The following is a 22,638-nucleotide window of genomic DNA, read 5'->3' on the forward strand; positions in this document are numbered from 1 at the left end:
TAGTCGTTCGCATGGGCAACCGACACCCGGTCCCTCTGTGGTTGTATGTTTGCGCAGGAGAAATGTTTTGTCACCAAGTCTAATGTAATAATATACATAAAACTATCCAGCCCTCTCCTGTCTAGTGATGAGGCTGGTGGTTACAGAATTTCTCCCTCGCATTCGTTTTTCGACCAGCATGTCTCGAGGTGTGATGGTTTGGTGCAAGTGCTATTCTTTTTTGCTTTTCATTCTTGGTTGTAGAATGTTGGTGTCTGTGGTTTATAGGGGGTCTGTGGAATTTATTTTTCTAAGTTGTCAGTATTCTTTGAGGAGTGTTTGTTGTGTCTTTTATTGCTATTTGGTATAATTATGTTTCAGTTTTTGTGTGAGTTTCTCGGGTTCCTCTTCAGAACAATCTGAGTTGTTTCGTGTGATAAGAAGTGGAAAGTCTTTTCCTAGTAGGTTGCGGGTTGGAGTTTTGTTTGAGAGATTGCGTATTAATTATTCTTTTCATTTTTTGTTTGTTTTCTGGTTCTGCATGCTTTTCTTTTCTCTTATTTTTCTTTTTTTCTTTTCGTCGTTATTTCGTTAGGTTTGTTGGTGTGGTTTTTCAGTATTGCTTGGGTAGGTTTAACTCTGTTTTGAAGTTTTGGTGGTCCTGAGAGAGACCCTTGTTCCTTTGGTGTTAGCTTTTTTGTTTTATTTTTAGGAAGTTCTTTAGAAACTCGTAAGGTCTTCTATCGATTCCCTTCTAGGTTTTCTTTGTGGGGGGTTTTTGTTTCCGTTCGTTTTTGGTTTGTTTCTTGTTGTTGTGGTTGGAATATTTCCTTTGGGGGGGTCCAGAGCTACTTGTTTTTCTCTGGACTGCCTCCTTTTGTATCATGTGGGCTAAAGCGAGACTTACACTTCTTTAGTGCAAGTTCCCCCTTTTTCTTTTAAGTGTTGGTTCTAGTTGTATGTGGTGTTCAATGACTCGTCTGTTTATTTCAATTTCAGTTTTTTTAAAAATATATTTTGTTTGTTTGGTTTGGAAATTGGTTGGTACTTTTGCATATTCAACCAAGTTCATATCTGATTTTTGAAGCCGCATTCGGGGTTTTCCAGGTTGGACCCCCTATTTTTTTTTGGCTTCGTAGTGTTGCGCAAGGCGTCGTAGTAGACTAGCTTGCGTAGTGTTTTTAAAATTCTCTTTCCTTTCCCCGCTCAGCCTTTAGTTGGGCCAAGGGGTTCCGGGTTGTTTGCTGGTTTTGGAGTATTGCTCCTTTACTCTTCTCTTCTTTTCTTGTTTGGCCTTCGTTCACTGCCTCCGGTGTTTGGCTTCTCCATTGTGTTAAAGGGTATTCTTTGTTTTGGGTTTTCCGGAGTTTCACAGTCTTGGAGGGTTCGTATTAAAAAGTAAGTTTTCACACAGGTCTTTACGAGCTATAGGAGTTTTCGTGGTTTGGTTGTGTTTTGTACTAACAAGTACAGTTTCGAGTTTTAATTTCTGGTCTTAATGACTGCTTGGTGTGCGTTGCCAAAGGATATGCACACAACGATACTGTATCACATATTGTCTGATGAAGCCAAAGAGTTAGTTGGTGAAACTGTAACACGTGTTGAATTTTAATTTAAAAAAATAGTTTTGCTCAGCAAATAATTAGTTTATATTTAATTATAACGAAGCAAAGCTTCTAGTTATGGAAAATACCACAATTTTGTATACATACTGTAGTATAGAGGACAAGTATTACTGTATCTAATAACTATTATATTCTTACTTCTAATTGGTTTTAATCATTTGTTAGGTTATGTGGTAGAGCAGTCTACGACTGAAACCTCGCCTCATGCATAAAGGCATTTTCAATTCAATTGAATTCAATAATAAATGTTCTTTGTTTAATTTTAAATTTACTGCGTTCTTAATGTATACAGTTGGTATTTAATGTTCACTCGTGAAATGTCTAGTGAGCTTTTGTCCTAATTAATTAAACTTTGGTGGATTTTTGTCCTACTCTTAGTAAAATACACTCCACACAGTATATATTGCAAATCTGAATGTTTGCTTGGTTTCAGAAGTCTGGTGAAATGCTTTTTAAACATTTTTATTTAATTCTTTTTTTTTTTTTTTAGGATTTTGTCTTGGATTCTCGTATTTTCATTTGAAAGAAACGAATTTCTTAGAAAATTATATAATTAATTCTTAAAATGAAATAGGTTATATTATGTAATTCGTGTATAACTGCAGAACAGATAATGATAATAATAGAGGAACTGTACCAAAAGTGAGCCCCCATTTTGTTTTTTCCATATATCTAAGAAAGTATCAATCAGAAAAAAGTGCTATTCAGGCTGAAAATAATATGATATGTAATTGTTTTGCTTGTTTCTTCCCATCACAATCAAGGAAAAAATGGGTTGAGAAAAAATGGATTTTCATATGGACTGCATTTTCGGCATTCGAAAAAACTGTTCCAAAACCGGGCCCCTTTAAATTTAGATAAATTACCCAAAGCGAAAACCTGTATTACTTTAAATGAGTTACGTATTTAAGCTAAAAACAACATCCTAAACACTGGGGATTGAAATAAAATGAAATATGAATGTTTAAAAGACTTTATTGGAAGAAATTGAAACAAATTCCGAAAAGTAAAGAACACATTAAAATTGAACTTAAAACTTAAATATTCCACATTCTAGTGGCCAAAATGCAATCCGAAAATATTTTTCTTAACTCCAGCACAACCTTTCAAATAGATTAAACTTATAAACTGAAAATGTCTAAACTTAAATATTCCACATTTTACTGGCGGAAATAGCAAATCAAAATGTCTTTTTTTTTCTTTTTTAAACTCCAGAACAATCTTTCATATAGACTAAACTTGAAGACTGAAACTTTCAAAACTGAAATATTCAATATTCTACTGGTAGAAATAAGAAATCTAAACATCTCTCTTTCTCCAACCTACTTATTTGGCATTAAAAAAAATCCTCAAACTTCAGAACCAAAACTTCCAAATTAAACGTGATAAATGAAATGTTTCACAAAGTTAAGATTGCCTATACTGGCAAAAGTCACAAATATAAATGACTTTGCCAGTCCCCTCACAATCTACATGGCCCCACTAAGAGCACATGACACAATGGACCCACAGTTCAACTCTCGTATCATTCAAAAAATTTTCAGTGCAGAACATGCATGTGGCATCGTCATCCGTGGACGATGTTTTCCCAGGTGGAACGTTTAAAGTTGAGAATATTGTTGATGCTTCCTTATATCAGAGATTGAGCCACTATCAGAATCGTCTTCCTTGGCTCTTCCTTTCACCTTCAGCTGTCTTTTACTTTCCTGGAACATAGGATCTTGATAATGACTTAACACTGCCATGCCCTCGACCACGATATTGTGTTATTAGTTTCAGCTTTGTTTTGAGCATTTTGGTCCTCTTGAAAATTGTAGATAAATTGCACGAGTGATGAGAATTTGGTATGAAACATATCTTTTACTTTTGCACAACATAGTAGGGGCTCGCTTTAGGATTGACCAGGGGGCCCACTTTACGACCATACATGTTTTTACTTTCGCTGCAAATAATTTGTCAATCCTACGTCTAAATTACTAGCTAATTACATAGAACATACCTCTTACCATTAAGATTAAATAAATAAATAGTTGGCGCACTTACCTCTTTACTAACTATGGAAAACAATGCTTGCTCGTCGGAGCTTCAAAACTTTCCACTGCATGAAAACTCGTCAGATGTTGATTGCGGAACAAAGGATTAACTGATCAACACAGGAACTAGCGCTGCATGCAACAGTAACGTTAAACTACAATTCAGCTTATTTCTAGCATTCTACGCCAATACCCGGAGCAGCAATTGAGGGGGCCCGCTTTATGGACCCGGGCCCGGGTTTGGTACAGTTCCTCTAATCTTAGTAGTACAAATCCCTAATAGCACAATTACATAGCAGGCATGCCTATCATGTTCCCCCAGGTACATGGGAATGTGTCCAGTATGTGCCTCATATACTTCTGAGAAAGAAATCACATGGATGGCAAGTGATAGTCACAGTCTATGTCCGCCCCTAGGCACATGTTTGGCATGTACCTGTTGAACGTGCCTAGTATGTTCTAGGTATGTTCCCCATGTCGTAAGAGTCAATGAACCACAAAATTAGTCCCCAAAAGCACGGTAAATCGCCTATATGCGTAATGTGTTTAAATTAAGGTCTATAGCGTGTTATATATATAGACCTTAATATATATAGACCTTAATATATATATATATATATATATATATATATATATATATATATATATATAATGTTTTAAAACAACACTGACAACGTTCCGGAGGTTATTCCTGACAAGATAAGACAAAAGTATAGACCAACCTGGGTGCAGGGGTGGGCCATTTTATATAGAGAGAGTGTATATACAGGGTGGGTCATTTTAATCTTTCCACGGAAATATCTCAAAAACGATTGAACATAAATGAACTGAACAAAAACTCAAATAGGAAATACCATGGGGTAAATCGAATACTGATGTCGCGGTGCTCCACAGGGCCGCTCTTCAAGGGGGCCCGGGGCCCAACTTTAAAATTTTGAATAGAAACATGGAGCGAGTGACATCTCGTTCGATAGATCTTTAAAAACTAAAAAGCGATGTGGCAAAAGATTTTTCATGTCGGTTACCGTATTCAAAATGGCCACCAAGATATGTTACCTGTATCAGATCAACGTCCAGTACCGCTAATATGAAAAAGGTTCAAAATAAATGAATCAATAAAAACTCAAATAAGAAAGCCATAGGACAAATCGAATGATGTTGTCGCGGTGCCCCCAGGGCTGCCCTTCACGGGAGCCCAGGCCCAAATTATCAATTTTAAACGAAAATATGGGTCAAGTGGTACCTCGTTCGATAGATCTTCATACACTAAACAACGTTGTGGCAAAAGATTGTTCATATGGGTCACTGTTTTCAAAATGACTACCAAGACGTGGTGCCTGTATCAGATAAAACGTCCAGTACCACTAATATGAAAACGTTTGAAGATAATAACGGATGAACAGACTAAAACTCCTATATAAAATCACAGAGGGTATTTATCATTCCAGGGCTCGAAACGTTGCAACAGAGGAGAAGATGATTAGAGTAAAAGTGCCATAATGCAAAGGAGGAAATCTAATTCCTAGAAAATTATCGTTCCAACGTCCTCTGTAAAAGAGTGAAGCGAGACAGGAAGGAACGATGAAATTGCAAATGAGAACCTTAGTTTTTTGCAAATTGTATCTACACAACAAAATTATATGAAATGTGTTTTTATAACAGATAGATGTCTATAATGGAAAAAAGTATTTAAAATTCTTGTTAAATGGTACCTTCCGTTTTGATTGCAGGCAATGATTTGTGGAAAAATGAATCAACTGAAATGCGAAACCAATTTGTCAAACAATGCAATTTTAGAACAACGTGTACAAACGTAGGTTTGCTCAAAAGTCCTCGGCACAATATTGGTTCATTACAGTACCAGTCACTTGTACTCCCTAGTGTTTCAGACAAACCATAAATACCTATTGCAAGTAAAAGTGGGGATCTCATTTGAGATTTTACCATTCATTCCCACTTCACCCACTTACGGAGGGAGATCGGAAAGATAATTTTCTAAGAATTAGATTTCCTCTTGAGCATTATGTCACTTATAATTTAATAATCTTTTTCTCCGTTAGATTATTCTCGATGCGTGGAAAGATAAATACCCTCTGTAATTTCCTATACGAGTTTTATTCTGTTCATTTATCTCCAACCGTTTTCATATTAGTGGTACTGGACGTTTTACTTGATACAGGCACCATGTCTTGGTGGCCATTTTGAATACGGTAACAGATATGAAAAATCTTTTGCCACAACTCTGTTTAGTGTTTGAAGATCTATCGAACGAAGTATCACTCGTCCCATATTTTAATTTAAAATTTTTAAGTTGGGCCCCGGGCTCTGTTGAAAAGCGCCCCTGTGGAGCACCGCGATATCACCATTCGATTTGTCCCATGGTATTTCCTATTTGAGTTTTTGTTCAGTTCATTTATGTTCAACCGTTTTCGAGATATTTCCGTGGAAATATTAAAATTGGCCACCCGATATATATAAGGTCGGATCCAGAATTTTCTGAGGGGGTGCACCAATATCTACTAAAAATAACCAATCACACTGAAGCTCTTCAAAGTGGCATGCAACAATATTCTTTACCCCTGACAATACTGATACATAGAACCGGGGAGTGGCATTTTAAAGAGAGTCGCAAGTGATATGCAGGAAAACTGTTCTCTTCTTTTGGCTTGTTTTCTTCCTTGTTTGACAAATGTATTGTTTCGTTTGGTGAAAATTTTCGCTTCAACCTTCAAAGAAATCGTCTTAAACTATTGGTTTTGCAAAGCTCTGCTTTCTCTTAAGCCACAAACGGAAAAATAATGGCAGAAACTTTCGGAAAGTGTTGCTATTTTCACTGCTAGTTTCTTATTTTAGATAGTGTATATTTACAACGAAGGGGGTGCACGTGCACCCCCTTAATCCAGCCCTGTATATACATGTATATGATATAGAATCCATACCTGAATGCGGCTGCGTCGTTACTGGTTTAGCACCACCAATATCTGGAAAAAAAATAAAATCAGCCCTTATGTTTGCATTCCAACTGTATCAAGAAGTAATATACCTATTTCTTCAATATGTTCCCAGGAAAACGTGGTACAGTAGCCAGGAAACTATCCAGCAATAAGACATTGAAAGAGACTTTTTTGTTTGAAAAACACTTTAACCAGTTTACATGTGCAGAGAGCTCTCTCCCGTAAAAAATATTTCTTAATTGGTGTCGTAATTTGCAAGATAATTTTAATAATTATTTGAATTATTAAAAGTATTCTCTCGAATCTGATACTCCTAACTCAAAAGCCAAGGTTTTTTTTCTTTATCTCTGTTAGGCTCGTCGACTAGCGACGCGTTCCTATAACGCTCTTTCTGCGAGGTGTGAAAATCCAGGTCAAATGGAAAAAAAATCACACCTACTGTAACAAAAATTTCGCAAGTCGGTGTACATTCACCGACAATAGGTTTGAAGGTAATGCTTCTCGCTAGTCAATGCTTCTGTTCTTCCTAATTTATATTCCATATAGACTATACACTACAGACCTGCTTCTTTTGGGTTTGATTCCTAGCAAGAACATTAGCTTCAGAGGTTACTGACTTTGACTTCTAATTCCATTGCGCTTTGCGGTGCGAAGATTCAAATTTTACAGAGAGAAAGATTTCTTAAACAGAGAAAGATTTATTATTTGATTTTTTTAAATACCTAATTCATACAGAATATAATATGAATAATTCCCCTGAATACAAATGATGCCATTAATAAAAGGCTAGCTCGGGAGAGTAATGCTCCCGGAAGTAGGAACGAAATACACAGTTCTGATTGGTTGGTGTTATCCATTTCTTGCCACGTTGTATTCAAATAGAAGAAATCAGACGCTTAGATGCTGATGGCCCTCGTGGCCGAACATGCTAGCGCTATAAGGTAGTAATCAGTGGCGTATTTAGGGGTGGCTATCGGGCTCAAGCCCCCCGCAAAAAAATTGTTATATACAAAACTTCACTTAAATTTGTCAGCACCCAAAAGAAAAAAATATAAATGCTTGTTCACATGTTGTGCATAGCTCGCCCCGAAACAAAATCCTAAATACGCCACTGGTAATAACGAATATCGCTTTTGGCGTGGGTTCAAACCCGATCCAAGGAAAGTTATTTTTTTTACGTTTACATAACACTTTTTTTATAAAATAAGATGAAAGTAATACTCAAAAAAGTTATTTATGTACTTACTTTTGTGCATATAAGTTGTAGTAGTAGTAGTAGTAGAAGGAACGAGTTAGAAGCCCCGCAGGGCTCGGTTTGTTCCACCTTGACCCCATGACATAAATTTTGTGACCAACTTAAAACAGCTGGGAGCTCCTTCGTGGCTAAGCGGTTAGCGTACGCGCTTATGGCGTGGGAGACCCGGGTTCGATTCCCGGCGGGAGCTCATGTGGTTCGGATTCCACGTTAATCAGTAGGTCCACGTCTCATATAGCTTCGCTGCTGAACGGAATGTTAAACTCAAAATCACTCAACTCATTTAAACAGCTTCCTAGGATAGCGCGTAAAACAGCTGGCCAGAGTAGAACGCAAAAAAGGTACTTCCGGGAGTATTACTATAGAACGGATCGTATTAATATAGAGTTACACATCAGAATGATCCTAATACAATATCATATTATTATATAATTTCGAATTCAAGTTAGATTACCTGTAATGTAAATAAACAATGAAAATTTACACTTTATTATTGAAATTACGTTGGCGGGACTTGCCCTTCACACATGAAAGCAACGGTCCCTAACATAAAACAAATTTCACTGTAGTATAGCTAGTAATGTAGTGTAAAGTTTCAAAATAGATAGACTGAAATACTTTTTAGAAACTGGTGATTTTGAGTTGATTTAATTTTGAGTTTAACATCTTTCTCAGCAGCGAGGCTTTATGAGCCGGGACCTACTGATTAACGTGTAATCCGAACCACATGAGCTGCCGCCGGGAATCGAGTCTGGGTCTCCCACGCAAAAGGCGCGTACGCTAACCGCTTAGCCACAAAGGAGCTCGAGTGGTGATTATGTCCAGTACATTCTTTTGCACTTGACTGTACAATGCAAGAGAATTTCTGCTTTCAGCAAACAAGTAAAAAAAAAATACGTGTATTAACTCAAACTATCTATACTTCAATCATGACATCAAATGTCAATCTGCTGATACAAAATTTTAGTGTCTGTTCTTCACACAACAAGAATAGGATTATTTTAATTGAAAACCGGGATTTTGAAACGTTAAAATACTTGTTCCCTTATTTTCAATGAAAAATATAAATAGCGACTCAAAAAGAAACGGAAGTTTTGATATCATGAAAAATATCACCTTTTCTCGTTTAAACGATAAAGTCAAGTTTTTCTTTCTTACTTTTAATTAAGAGTTAACATACCAAATTTCACATCTATATTCTGAATCTTCTGAATAACGATTCAACTTCTGATAGTATACAAATTGCATCCTTTCCCTTGCTCAAGTGGTATTTGAAAACGCGAAAACAGTCTCCGTGGGTTTTCTCTAGGTACTCCCGTTTCCTCCAAGTTCTCATTTTGCTAATTTTTCTATCATTACTTTCTTGTCTTAATCTTCTGTCTTCCTCAGCCTAAAGAGCATAATCGTGGGACGTTAAACTGAAATATTTCGTTTTCAAAACGCGAAAACATTGTTGCATTGATTTTTAATTTATGTACTGAAATTTAATTAATAAGTGTTTTTGTTGTAATGTACAACGTGCTTGTGTTTACAAACATTTCTACGTGTGCTCCCGTTTAACAACAATTGCTTCGTGTACCTCACAGATGGTGTACTACACCTTACGTTGGAATACTACAAGCTGCAGACAATGAAGATATCAGTGACACATACAATCACATGACAATGAGGGAACAGTAATGCCAACGTCTTCCGGAGTGCCTAAATAAGTGAGACAAATCCCTGGGCAGCTACCAGTCTGCAATTGCTCACCCCGCCTTTAGCTCTAGGAAGTATCCAACCCAAGCCTCTAGTTGCCTAAATAAGTGAGAGAAGTCCCTGCGCAGCTACCAGTCTGCAATCCGTCACCCCTCCTTTAGCTTCCCCAGAGCTCTAGGAAGTATCCAACCCAAGCCTCTAGTTGCCTAAATAAGTGAGCGAAGTCCCTGAGCAACTACCAGTCTGCAATTGCTCGCCCCTCCTTTAGCTTGCGTAGAGCTCTAGGAAGTATCCAACCCAATCCTCTAGTTGCCGGAATAAGTGAGAGAAGTCCCTGCGCAGCTACCAGTCTGCAATTGGTCACCCCTCCTTTAGCTTGCCCAGAGCTCTAGGAAGTATCCAACCCAAGCCTCTAGTTTCCTTCGGAACTGTTGGCTTCCCTTCCTCCCTCTTACCTTGTTTCAGAGCTCTGTCGGAATTCCGAACCTCAGTCACTTAGCTTGCCCGGAGTTCTGCGACATTAATCTCCCTCTCTGCTTGCTTTGGAGCTTGCTTCTAATCCACTCCACTTATTGTGCTGCGGAGCTCTGTGGACATCCTGCCCTTGGAGCCTTGGGTCACCTTTCTCTACCTTCTATTAGAGATACTGTATTACATTATTGTACTATTCTTGTAGAATACTGTTTGTAGTGGATTTTATAATCAAATAAAACAGTAGTGGGGAAACATTCCACACATATTATTTTACTCTAACAAGTCCTACCTACTCTTTCACAGGGAGAATTTTACAATATACAGAATTTCATATTTCTAGATTACGGGAATTCTCACATTGGTCATGTTCTATATAAAAAGCGGGAAATTTGGTTATTATGAAAAGTGATTTCCTTTCTCCTTTAGCTATGGGATTTTCAAAAATACTCTAATATTTGTCAGGTTGTTTCTAGTGAGGAGCTTGTGTGCCAATTTCCATCTCCTTAGCTTCGGGAATTCGTGAGAAACTCTATTCTAGACAATAACATTGAATTCCTTTTATCCACTTCGTTAGGATACGTTTTTTAAAAAATCCTTTGTTAAACCTTGCTTACCATGACAGAAAGAGTTTAATGTGCAAATTTCATGTTGGTATCCCTAGTAGTACGTTCTGGACGTTGATGAGTGACTAGTCCTTTTCATATAATATCTAGGTAGTGTGACATACTTTGTCGCAAAATTTTATTCTGACTTTGCTATGAAAGAAAGAAATGAAATTCGTATATGAAATGAAATGAAATCTGTAAGTTTTACGTCCCACGGTTATGCCGGTTAAGCTAAAGGAGGAGACGGTGATAATGAGAGATGAGTGAAATGAAGAAAGTGGGAGGAAACGGGAGAACCCGAGAAAACCCACAAGCATGGTGTTTGTTCACCACAAAGTCCACACGGCGTGCACTGGGATCGAATCAGGGACCCCAAGCACCGGAGGTGAACGCTCTACCACTGAGCCACCGAGCACCCGACAATACGTATGTGTATTCATATTGTACCTAATTACATTTTTCTCACCATCATTTAAAAACTGCCTAATGCAATTAGTATTTATTTATTTTTTTCATGTGCCTTTCTGTTTTGTATCTGCTCAAGATCGTACAGCGGAAAATAGCTGCTATATAATGGCAGTGTTGTGTTTCCCAGTGTAAAACATTCCATGAAGCTAGTTCTTCTCTATGGAGAACCAGAGAAATAAGACACTTTTCCCACAATTCCTCTTCTGAATACTATAATTCACTGTTGCTCTTGTGTGTGGAAATTTTGCAATGGCTAGCTTTTAGGTCAGCTTCGTTTGCTTTTGTTTTGTTTTAGGCATACTCTAATGTTCCGCTGGGTGTGATGACGAAGTGATCATATCTCTGTCGATTCTCACATGTTAATGATAAAACTAGGACAGGCTAACAGTTATTTTGTTGTCGGAGAGCTTAAATTTAAAACAGCTGCTGTTGCTTACCTGATTTTTGCACCGCGCATTATACAATGAGCAGTCAAAAAGTTCCCGAAATTATTTGAAGCTCATTATTACCACAATATGAGTATTGAACATTTACTTAATTGCCTTCCAAGTAGGCATCTTTGCAACAAACACATTTGTTTTACCTCTTCTGCCATTGGTGGAAACAATGAGGAAAGTTCTCTTTTGGTGTCTTTCGAAGATCAATCATCGCTTTGGTTTCGGTTTCTTCTACGATTGCGAAACGGGTGAAATTTTTAGCTTAAAGAGTCTTCATACCGGCGAAATTAAAATACCGCTAATTTTACAGTAAATATGTGATATCTTCAAATAGATAAAAAGATAATTGAAATATGGAACAAGAGCGCCCTAGACAATATTATTTTGCGTGAGGTACCGTTATCACAAGTTACCTAGTGGCTTTCCGTTTTCAGCTGTTTAGAAACGCGAAAATAAATGCCGATTTTCAAAGTGGCTCGAAATCGAAAGCAGATAAGTGAGTCGTGATAACGGTTTCCCATGTAAAATAATATTGTATAGGGCGCTCTTTTTCCACACTTCGATTATCTTTTATCTATTTGAAGATATCAAATAATTACTGTAAAATTAGCGGTATTTTAATTTCACCGGGATGAAAACTCTTAAGGAAGAGCCAAATCTTCCATGATGCTAAACTGTTTTTAAGGCTATCACAGTAGATCTCTGAAGCAGATTTCTCCAAGTTGCACACGTGCTTGATCTTAGCGTGTTGGTCGAACTGCGACATAGCGCTAACTGGTCACCACACACGCCTCCGTTCAGCTTTACTACTCATACTCTGCCTGATGCAACCTTTTTACACTTGTCCAATTCATAATTAGGCAACCTACACAGCAAAAAAATCAGGTGTTGAAATAACACAAAATGACTACCACTTTAGCGTCTTACTTGTGTCTCAATTCAACACCAGCCTTTTTTTGCTAGCCGCAGCTAGCACCCACCCAAAGGGTTACGCCCTTTATTTGGGATGCGGAGTTGACAGGAACTTCAGGTGTTGGGCTATTGTCGTCAGGCAAAGGAGATTTTATTAACTTTATTGTATCTGAACTTCATTATCAGTAGAGGACATTATGGCCTTCAACCATAATCATCAGGTCTGGGAAAGGGAAATGTACACTGGCGAACAATTCAACATGAGAGTGGTGAGAGTAGAGCATCGGTGAAAATGAAAATGAAACTATGAGGTGCACTTGACATCACAACACAATACAGAGAAGAGGGTTATAGAGACGAATGAGTGTTATCTTCTGTCCAGGGGCTGCTCTGGACGCAATGCAGACGAGGGGAGCCCTGTTAGTGCGGGGAAGTCACTGTGCAACATGAGATGGAGTGAGGAAGGGTGGGGAGATTGCAATGAGAAAGTATTCAAGAAGTTGCAAGTCGGGACTATTTGGTGGGAGAACGTAATGGAACAGAGTAAACAGCAGAGAGAGTGGAGAATGCCGGAGAATTGTTGAAGGTTTGCGGAGAGTGGCTTCGTGATGCATAGCATCAAAGAGCAATGGATGCTGAGTCTGGAATCGCTTTGTAACGTACCTGAGTCTGAGGTCTTCTAGGTGATAGAGAATGTGTGGAAAACGTGTTCTGTCATATAAGTCCAGGGTAGGGCTGGGTAATTTAATTCGGAGGGCAAGGCGTAGGGCGTGGCGCTCAATAATTTGGAGTCGGCGGTAGTATGCCTCGGGTGCGGAAAGCCAGGCTGTAAAGCCATAACTCAAAACAGAGCGTAAAAATGCTTGTAGGTGTTAAGTAGGATTTTAGGTTTCAGTCCAAGGTAGTCAGAGTTAGGCGTCGAAGTACGTTCAGTCGGTTGGTCGGTTTTAGAGCAACACTTTTCAGATCAGCAGACCATTTCAGATGTGAATCGAATATGATGCCCAGGTACGTGACTGTGCGACTAGCAGCAAGTGGTGTACCTGCAATCTCAATACTGAGGTTGAATGGATTGCGATGGACCGACTGCGTTTGCCTGGTGGTAGAAAGATAATGGCTTGAGTTTTATTGGCGTTAAGCTTGAGTCGCCACGTATCACACTACTGAAGGAAAGCATCGATGGCAGTTTGAAGAATGTCGTTGATGTATTGAATGGTATTTGCCGTTGCCAGAAAAGCCGTATCATCCGCATATTGAAAAAGGCTGACATTTGGATGGAGAGTAGGGAAGTTAGCTACATAAAGTAAGTAAAGAAGCGGGGACAGAGCAGAGCCTTGAGGAACACCAGAATGGATAAATACAGGGTGAGAGAGAACATTATTAATGGAAACGTAGGTCAGGCAACTTGAAAGAAAATGGTAAATGAAGCGAATATAACACATTGGCAGTTGAAAAGAAAATAGTTTATATAGAAGGCCAAGATGCTAAACTTTATCGAAAGCCTTTTCTAAATCGAACAGGACAAGACACGAAGGCTTAGATTGATTAAACTGGGCAGTGATGTACGTGGTCAGGCGGAGTAGTTGATCATTAATACTGTAATTCGGACGGAATCCGGCCTGATGAAAGGGGATTAGGTTGTGATAAGCGAGATGTGTGTGTAGGCGAGAGACAAGTATCCGTTCGAGTATCTTACTGAAAACAAGGGTGAGTTGAATTGGGCGATAGGAAGACACAGATGAAGCTGGTTTGTTCGGTTTCAGAAACATTAAGGTTTTAAATGTTTTCCAGTCGTTAGGGATGAAACCAGTACGGAGGATGAACGTGAAGGTGAGAGACAGAAGATAATGAAGGATGCATGGCCCTTCTTTGATATGGCGATACGTAATAGAATTTAGCCCTGGAGCGGTGGTGCGTCTACGAGCGATGGTGGTAGTAATTTCGGTGACGGTAACAGGAGCTGTCAATGGTGAATTGTCGGGTAGAAGATGATCAACATGAGGTTGGAGTGATGGTAAGTTGAGATTGAGCCGGTCAGTAGGATGAGTACGAGCTGAGAGGGCAGGTCCAAGAGGCGTGAAGACACCTTGAAGTTGGTCAGCGAAGGCATTGGCTTTGTCCACCTCAGAGTGTAATGGCGTATCATTGAGAATGAGTGGATATGAAGGGCGAGTGATGTTACCAGTGAGCTGATGAAAGCGTTTCCGGTACTTAGTTGGATGTGCTGTATCAGAGAGGGTATTACAGATTTTTATCCAGCTTCTGGTCTTGTATGCCACGAGATAATTATGCACTGCCCTTTGGTATTGACGATGTTGACGAAGCGATTCCAGATTTCCTGTGCGAGTGAAATCTCGATAAAATTGGCGGGAACGACGTATTAAAGGTAAGTATTGTGGCGATAGTTTTGATCTATATGGATCAATTGTAGTCTGAGGGATATACTGCAAGGACGCCTGATGAATACTATCAGTGATCTCATCAATAGTGTCGTATAGTTCAGACTGAAGTTGAAACGGATAAAGGTATTAATCTGTTGGAAAGGTATTCCCTATAGTTAGGCCAACGGGCACGGTCGAAACGAGCCACTATGCGGGGAGTTGTAGGCGGAGCGGTTTGAGGTGTACCTGGATTTTGAAGAGTAGCTTTAATTGGGATATGATCGCTCCCAAGCGGGTCAAGCACAGAAAGAGTGAGCTTGGAGAGAATATTGGGTGATGTTATGACTATATCGGGAGTTGTATTCGAAGCCGGTCGTTTGGTTTAGGAATGGGATGAATAAATCCCGTCGTTTGGGTTTGAATGTAATTGCAAAAGGTGCGTTTTTGATTATCTGAGCGGCTATGGTAATTAATGTCGGCCATTATGATGTAGTTCCGAAATTTGTCAGAAATATATGGAAAGAAACTTAGAGAAATAGGATTGCCTGGTTGTATATAGATGGTAGCAACAATGATGTAGCATTGTTTGAAATATAAAGTAGCGATAAGATGTTCAGGCAGTGATGTATCTCCAGTAGCGTGTACTCTATATGAAATAGAGTGCGGAAAACCAATAGCTACGCCACCGTTAGCACGGCGGGTGGAAATGGTATTATCGTGTCGAAGAATGTGATAGGGTGAGAGTTTGCATAGGATTTTAAGAGTAAGAAATGTTTCGTTGAGAAGAAAACAATGAACGTGTTCCTCCAGAAGTAGCTGCTCAAACAAAGGCTTGTTTTTTTTGTAGAGATCGAATATTCAGAAAGAGAAAATGCACTACCATAATGAAAAATAACGAGAATAGATGGGGAGAGAACTTAGACTGGAGAATGAAAATGAGTGTAGTTGTTGGAGTAACTGCCGGTGAAGTTGACATGCTGGATAGTTTTACCAGCGAGTTGTACTTATTGGAGGATATGTTGACGAAGAAATGGATGTATGTTCTGCAAGGTAACAGTGAGAAATGACAAAAATTTGTCGATGGTGATCGGTTGTTGTGCAGAACTAGGAGGTGGAGTAGTAGAATCTGTGTTGTGAATGCGGATAGGTACAGTGAGCTCTGGTTTTAGCATCTCTGCAGCGGGTTTGGCCTTACATTTATACCTGTAAGTAGGATGCTGATTTGGGCAGGTCGAGCATTGCGGTGGATTACTGAGATTGGGGCAAGACTTGGTGGAATGTGCACCTGCACAGTACCCGCATTTAAAAGGTTTCCTGCAGTCGTTAGTGTGATGTGAGTTATAAGCTTGACATCTCTCAACGTACAGGAAGAGGCGGAGGTGAGTGAGACGGTTCCACCCGATGTCGTTTCAGGTATATGTAGGCACCATTGCTAAGAAGATCATCCACGGTCTCTTGACTGTTTGTAAAAACTCGGACCATATAAGTGGGTCCAGATGCGTTCTTTATGCGAAGGCATTTCAGGATTGAATGACCCTCCAGCTTAAGTTCATCAGCGACCTTGGCATCCGTGAACTGGGGATCTACTCCTCGTATTACAACAGATAGAGCTGAAGGCTTGCGATGAGGTGGAAGCTGCTTCGCCTGGTTTGATGCAAGCTTTTGAAGGTTTGCCGAGGCGCCGAAGATCTCGAAAGAGTAGGAGTTACGAAGAGTTTTTGCCATGTTAGGGTCTGTCGATCGAATGATAATACCATTCTTGGTAGGTATTAGCTGTTTGACATCCGATCGGGGAACGTACTTGAGTAGATCTGCTTTAAATCATGGTATTTTGCATCGTAGTTTGTAAGAAGAAAAGAATGAACTACGGGTTTAGATGATGACTTCCCGGGAATCTCGATATCCATATTGCTTGACGCTGACGTTGACTCACTCAGTGTATGATGCCGTTTGGTTGGAGGTGTCATCTGGAGAGCAGCAGAAAAGGTAGCAGCTGTTTTAGAGTAAGCCGTTGCATTACTTGGCTCTGACTCTTGGCGGGCTTTTCGTTTGTCGATTTTGCCGCCCTCAGACGAGGACCTTGAGCAACAACAGGAGGTAGTCCAGTATGACCGGGGCCTTGTCCAGATGCCATAGCGAAGGTCGTCTATTCAGGTAGGTTAACAGGTTTGTAGAAGACCACCCGTTTGGATAGTGGTCTAGGTGGGCCAAAGAGGCTATCAACCTGCGTAGGTATCGGATGAGGTGGGCTAGATTAGTCTCTCAACCGATACACACAGAAATCTAGCTTCAGTGACCAGGATAGTGGGATAGGAGATTACAAAACTCGTCACTATGCTCTAGTAGCGCTTCAGAGCAGAGCAAAGCAAAGCTCTGGGAAGGTATAACACCAGCTTTTTTTTAACGCTAGCCATGGGCTAGCAACCTGTAAGCAGGCTACACCCTCTTTTAGGGAAGGGAGTTGAGAGGATCACTATGGTAGTGAAGGATTGGTTGTTGGGCTATGGGCTGTGTTATTTATTTATTAAACTTTATTATCATCATCATTCTGGTGGAAAGGTCTTTATGATCTTTACGATCATAAACATATTGGCGGTTATCCTGGAACATAAACAAGGTATAGACATGAGCATAAATACAACAGGGTTTATAATACAGAAATAGGTGGAGAAACACATTTATATATAATCACAATCACATACACATTGACAGGATAGAAAACATATTCATAATCAGTTAGAGTAGAAAACAGAATATAACGAGCGTGAGAAATTTAATACAAGTGACAAAAGCAAAGAAAGAGAAATATAAAGCTTGATGAAAATGAGTGATGAGGTGAAGTGCACTTGGCGCCACAACAACATAAGTTTGTTAGAAAGACGAATGAGGTTATCTTCTGCCTAGGGGTAGCTCTAGGCTAATGGAGACGTGGTGAACCCTGTTAGTGAAATGGAATCACTGTGCATAGGATGGAAAAAGATGGGGAAGATGGACATGGAAACGATAGTCTTCGAGGATCTGGAGATCGAGATGGTCGGGAGGTACTGTGTAACAATATACTGTAAAGAGAAGATGAAGTGGAGTATTATGATAGCGTGCAGGTGATGAGTGAAGTGCAAGATGGTGCATAGTTTCAAACAGAAGAGGATGGTGATGAGTGTAGCGTTGAGTGATGAATTTTAAGCGGAGACTTTCAAGATGGTAGCTGAGTATAGGAAATGATATTAAGGAATATAAATCACGGGTTGGGCTGGGGAGAGAAATGCGGAATGCATGTCTTTCTAAAATAGCCAGTTTCTGGTAGTATGAGGAAGGAGCGAAGATCCATGCCGGAAGCCATATGTGAGAATGGGTCGAAGGAAAGCTTTGTATGTGTTGAGAACAACGGGTGCTTTGAGTCCCCAAGTTGTGCCGGTAAGTCGTTTGAGGAGATTTAGGCGGTTATAGGCTTTAGTTTTAACATGAGTAAGATGAGGCTTCCAAGTTAGATGATGGTCGAAAATGATACCTAAGTACTTAACGGTTCGTGTGGGAATGATGGGCGTATTATGTACATGAAGTGACAGAAGAGATGGATTCCGGTGAACTTTAGTCCGTTTACGGGGTGGTATGAATACAATAGCTTGAGTTTTTGTGGCGTTAATCTGGAGTTTCCATTTAGAACACCAGTGGGTGAAACGATCGATGGCTATTTGGAGTGAAAAGTTGATATCCTGAATAGTTTTGCCAAGAGCAAGAAAGGCTGTATCATCTGTATATTGAAACAGGTGGACGTCGGTAGGAAGATGTGGAAGGTCGGCAACAAACAGGATGTACAATAATGGGGAAAGAGCAGAACCTTGAGGAACACCACACATGAGGAAAAGTGGATGAGATAGCTGTTCGTTAATGGCAATGTAAGAGATGCGGCAGACGAGAAAATGATAAATGATGTGAATGTATGCCATCGGAATTTGAAATTTAATGAGTTTATAAATTAACGCTATATGCCAAACCTTGTCGAAAGCTTTTTCAAGATCGAAAAGGACAAGACAAGATGGTTGAATAGAGTTGTAATGATTTGTTATGAGGGTTGTGAGACGAAGTAACTGATCGTTAATAGAGAAAGAGGGACGGAAACCAGCTTGATGAGTCGGTAGTAGTTGACGGTCTAGGAAATATCGGTGTAGGCGTTTCACAAGAATGCGCTCGAATATTTTGCTGAAAGTAGATGTTAACTGAATAGGTCGGTAAGAAGAAACATCAGACGGTGGTTTAGCTGGTTTGGGAAACATGAGGGTCTTGGATACTTTCCAGTCTGTAGGGAAAAAACCTGTGCGTAATATGAACGTATAAATGAATGCCAGAAGAGTGAGTAGTATAGCGGGGCTTTCTTTAATATGCCGATAAGTGATGGAGTCGAAGCCTGGTGAGGTATTGCGTTTGTGCTGGATGACAGAGGTGATTTCTGGTACTGTGATGGGAGCGGTAAGAACATGATTGGGAAGTGTATGAGAGACATGCTGGTTCTGACGGTGTGAAAATAGTTTGGAGATAGTCCGCAAAGGCATTGGCTTTTTCGGTGTCGGAATGCAATGGCGTATTGTTTAAAAGAATCGGATATGGAGTCTTCGAGTGTTTGCCACAGAGAGCATTGAACCGTTTCCAGTAGCGAGTAGGATGAGTTGTATCGGATAGGTGATTACAAGTTTTAACCCACTGGCGCAATTTGTAAGCAGAAACATAGTTGTGGACCGTGCGTTGAAGTTGGTGATGAAGTCTTAGAGCTTCTGGATTTCTGGTGCGAAGAAATTCGCGGTAAGACTGACGTGATCGACGGACTAAGGCTAGATATTGTGGTGGTAGTTTTGGATGATATGTGATTGATTCAGATTTTGGGATATAAAGTGCAGATGCCTGTTGAATGGAAGTGGTTATGAGAGCAACCTGGTGTGTAAGTTCGTCGGGTGAGGTAGGGGGTTCGGAATCGACCAAGGTATTTTCAAGATAGGAGCGATATTGAGGCCAGTCGGCTTTGTCATAACGGAATGATTGGCGTGATGAAGGTAAGGATTGTGCAGGAGCAAGACCAGAATGATATATAAGCTTGATGGGTGCATGATTACTGCCGATTAAGTCCAGAACATCTATAGTGCAACGATTAATGATGGTATTTGAAACAATTGTTATATCGGGAGTGGTATTGCTGATAGGGCGAGTACAGCGAGGAAGATTGAGAATAGTGCCTGTAGTATGGACTGTGATAAAGTCAGTAAAGGAAGTTTGGTCGGCGTGTGAACGACTATGAAAATTGACATCGGCCAGAATAATGAAGTGCTTATAAGTATTTGAAATGTGTGAGAAGAAGTCATGAGATATAGGGAGGCCGGGGCGCACATAGATGGTAGCAAGAGTGAGAGCGATATTATGAAAATATAATGTGGTGATGACATATTCTGGAAGATGCAAGATAGGACATTTGTGTGATCGAAAAGGGAGTGTGTGTCGAAAACCTATTGCAGCTCCACCATTGGCTCTGAGGGCTGGTAGATGACTGTCGTGGCGGAGTAAAGTGTACCGAGAAATAGAACAAGAGGAAGTGGGTTTAAGGAAGGTTTCGTTAAGGAGGAAAGCTGTGACGTTTTCTTCTAGCAAGAGTGTTTCGAATACCACTTTGTGCTTAAGAAGAGAGCGAATGTTGATAAACAGAAAAACGATATCCATGATGAATACGATTATACAGATGTTTCGAGTCGAGTTGTGTGGAAGTGGACGTAGTTATTTGAATAAGTGGCGTATAATGAGACATGAAACGTAGATTTCGCAGCAGCTATGATTTGTTGAAGGACATGCTGACGTTGAAAAGGATGAATATTTTGTAGAGTTAGGGCTAGAAATTCAAGAAGTTTGCTAACCGTGACGGGATCATTAACTGAGTTGTCAGTGGAAGTAGATGACTCGACAGTTTTCAGAGGAACAACGAGTTCAGGATGGGACTCCTGAGCGGGAGGTTTGCCTTTGCACTTATAGCTATAAGCTGGGTGTTGATCAGTGCAAGTTGGACATTTCGGAGGCTGTGCCATATTAGGACAAACTCGAGTCTGATGAGGTCCAGAGCAAAAGCCGCAAACGGTCGGATTTGGACAGGCTGATGTGTGATGTGAATTATATTGCTGACATTTTTCACATCGTAGCGGCAAAGGTGTAGAAGATCTGGAGGGCTCAACACGATGTTTCCGTTTATAAATATATGCTCCATGGGTGAGCAAATTGTCAATTGTGTCCTGGGAGGATGTAAGAATACGCACCATATAGGTGGCACCAGCATTGTTTCTGATTCGAACAGCCTTTTGGATAGTATGCCCTTCATACTGAAGCTCTTCTTGAACCTCCTCATCGGTGTAAGAGGGGTCGACTCCACGAATAACAACTGAAAGAAGTGGAGATCGCTTTGGTGGAGGCGCTTGTTTACGTTTGGTGGAGTTGAGGGATGTAATCGTAGCCTGCTTACCAAAGATTTCAAAAGAGGCTTTATTTCGAATGAGTATGGCGAAATTAGGATCTGATGATTTTAATATAATGCCATTACGTGATTTGACGAGTTGGGACAAAGGAACACTCGGTAAGTACTTGCGAAGTTGAATAGTCACGAATTTCTCGTTGGAGTACTTAGTATCAAAGTTTTGCAGCAGAAATGAGTAAAGCATCGGATGAGTTGGTGAGGAAGATGGTAGATGAGATGAATGATTGATGTCTGTCGGCTGGGCTTCCATGTCAGAAGTATTCGGAAGATTATCTCGATGTTGTTTCTTTGCCTGATGGCGAGGCTGTTTAACAGAATCCGCATATAGCTGTTGACTATGTGGTGATCTGGATCTCGTGGAGACATTGGAAGCTGTTGAGGCAGTAGAACTGCCTGATTCCGTTCGCTGTCTGTTGCTCAAATCCTTCCGCTTGGTCACTTTCGCAGCCGAAGCAGTTGGAACGGCAAACACAGGAGGAAGGCCATGATGGCGTCCATCCACCGAGGATCCAGTGGCACCAGGAGGATCAGCCATAATGGAAAGCCGTGTGCCGAAACAATGAAGTAATGATGCGTGATGTAAATGAGATGAGCAAAGGTGGGACAACCCGTTTGGATAGTTGTCCAGGTGGGGCAACTCCCCTGGCTCGATCTGTGAATCCGGCTGCCCTTGGCTAGATAAGTCTGACAGACGGTTCGTGAGAAAGAGACAGAAGGTGAGGCCCAGGATGAGGAGAAGGAAGGTATTTCCAAAAATCGTCACCATACAATTAGCGACGCTTCAGAGCACAGCTCTGGGAAAAGATGTAACACCAGCCACATCGCCTTCAGAGCATATCAGAAATACCTCGTTACTAGCTGTAGGTATTTGCATTGTTTTTTTTATTGTTTGGTATGAGCAAAGCTTTGAGAAACAAATTTCGCATTTATGGCAAGTAACTAATAACACTCTATGCTTTCTGTAATCGGTCACAATAATATTGTTGTAAACCTGTAAATCATCTGACAACAGTTACACAGAGAGCTGTGCTTCCATCTGTTTTCTTTATCTGTTATTCTTGTGTCTTAGCATATATGAACATAAGATGGCAGAACTGTTGCCTATGTAACTGTTGTCAGACGATTCACAGGTTTACAACAATACTATTGTGACGGATTACAGAAAAACATAGAACACTATTCGTTACTTGGCATAAGTGCCAAAGATATTTCTCAAAGCTCTGCTCATATTAAATGATAAATACCAATGCAAATTCTCCCGGGCAGTAACTAGTTATTTCTCATATGCTCTGAAGGCGATGTGCTTGACGTTGAA

General features: G+C 40.1%; 1 protein-coding gene across 2 annotated transcripts in view; it reads right to left on the minus strand.

The window, feature by feature from the left end:
* Positions 1-22,638, minus strand: part of LOC145683556 (phospholipid scramblase family member 5-like) — a 107,889-nt gene that overhangs the window by 76,516 nt on the left and 8,735 nt on the right. For both annotated transcript variants that reach the window (XR_014131149.1, XM_081754905.1), the window contains exon 4: positions 6,577-6,618. Coding sequence is in view for 1 of the 2 variants with exons in the window: in XM_081754905.1 (XP_081611031.1) it covers positions 6,577-6,618 (42 nt within the window). In the remaining variant the exon portion in view is untranslated. The remainder of the gene's footprint in view (positions 1-6,576; positions 6,619-22,638) is intronic.

Source organism: Thermobia domestica, chromosome 4 (genome assembly GCF_964235325.1).
Source record: "Thermobia domestica chromosome 4, izTheDome1.hap1.1, whole genome shotgun sequence".
NCBI classification, from domain to species: domain Eukaryota; kingdom Metazoa; phylum Arthropoda; class Insecta; order Zygentoma; family Lepismatidae; genus Thermobia; species Thermobia domestica.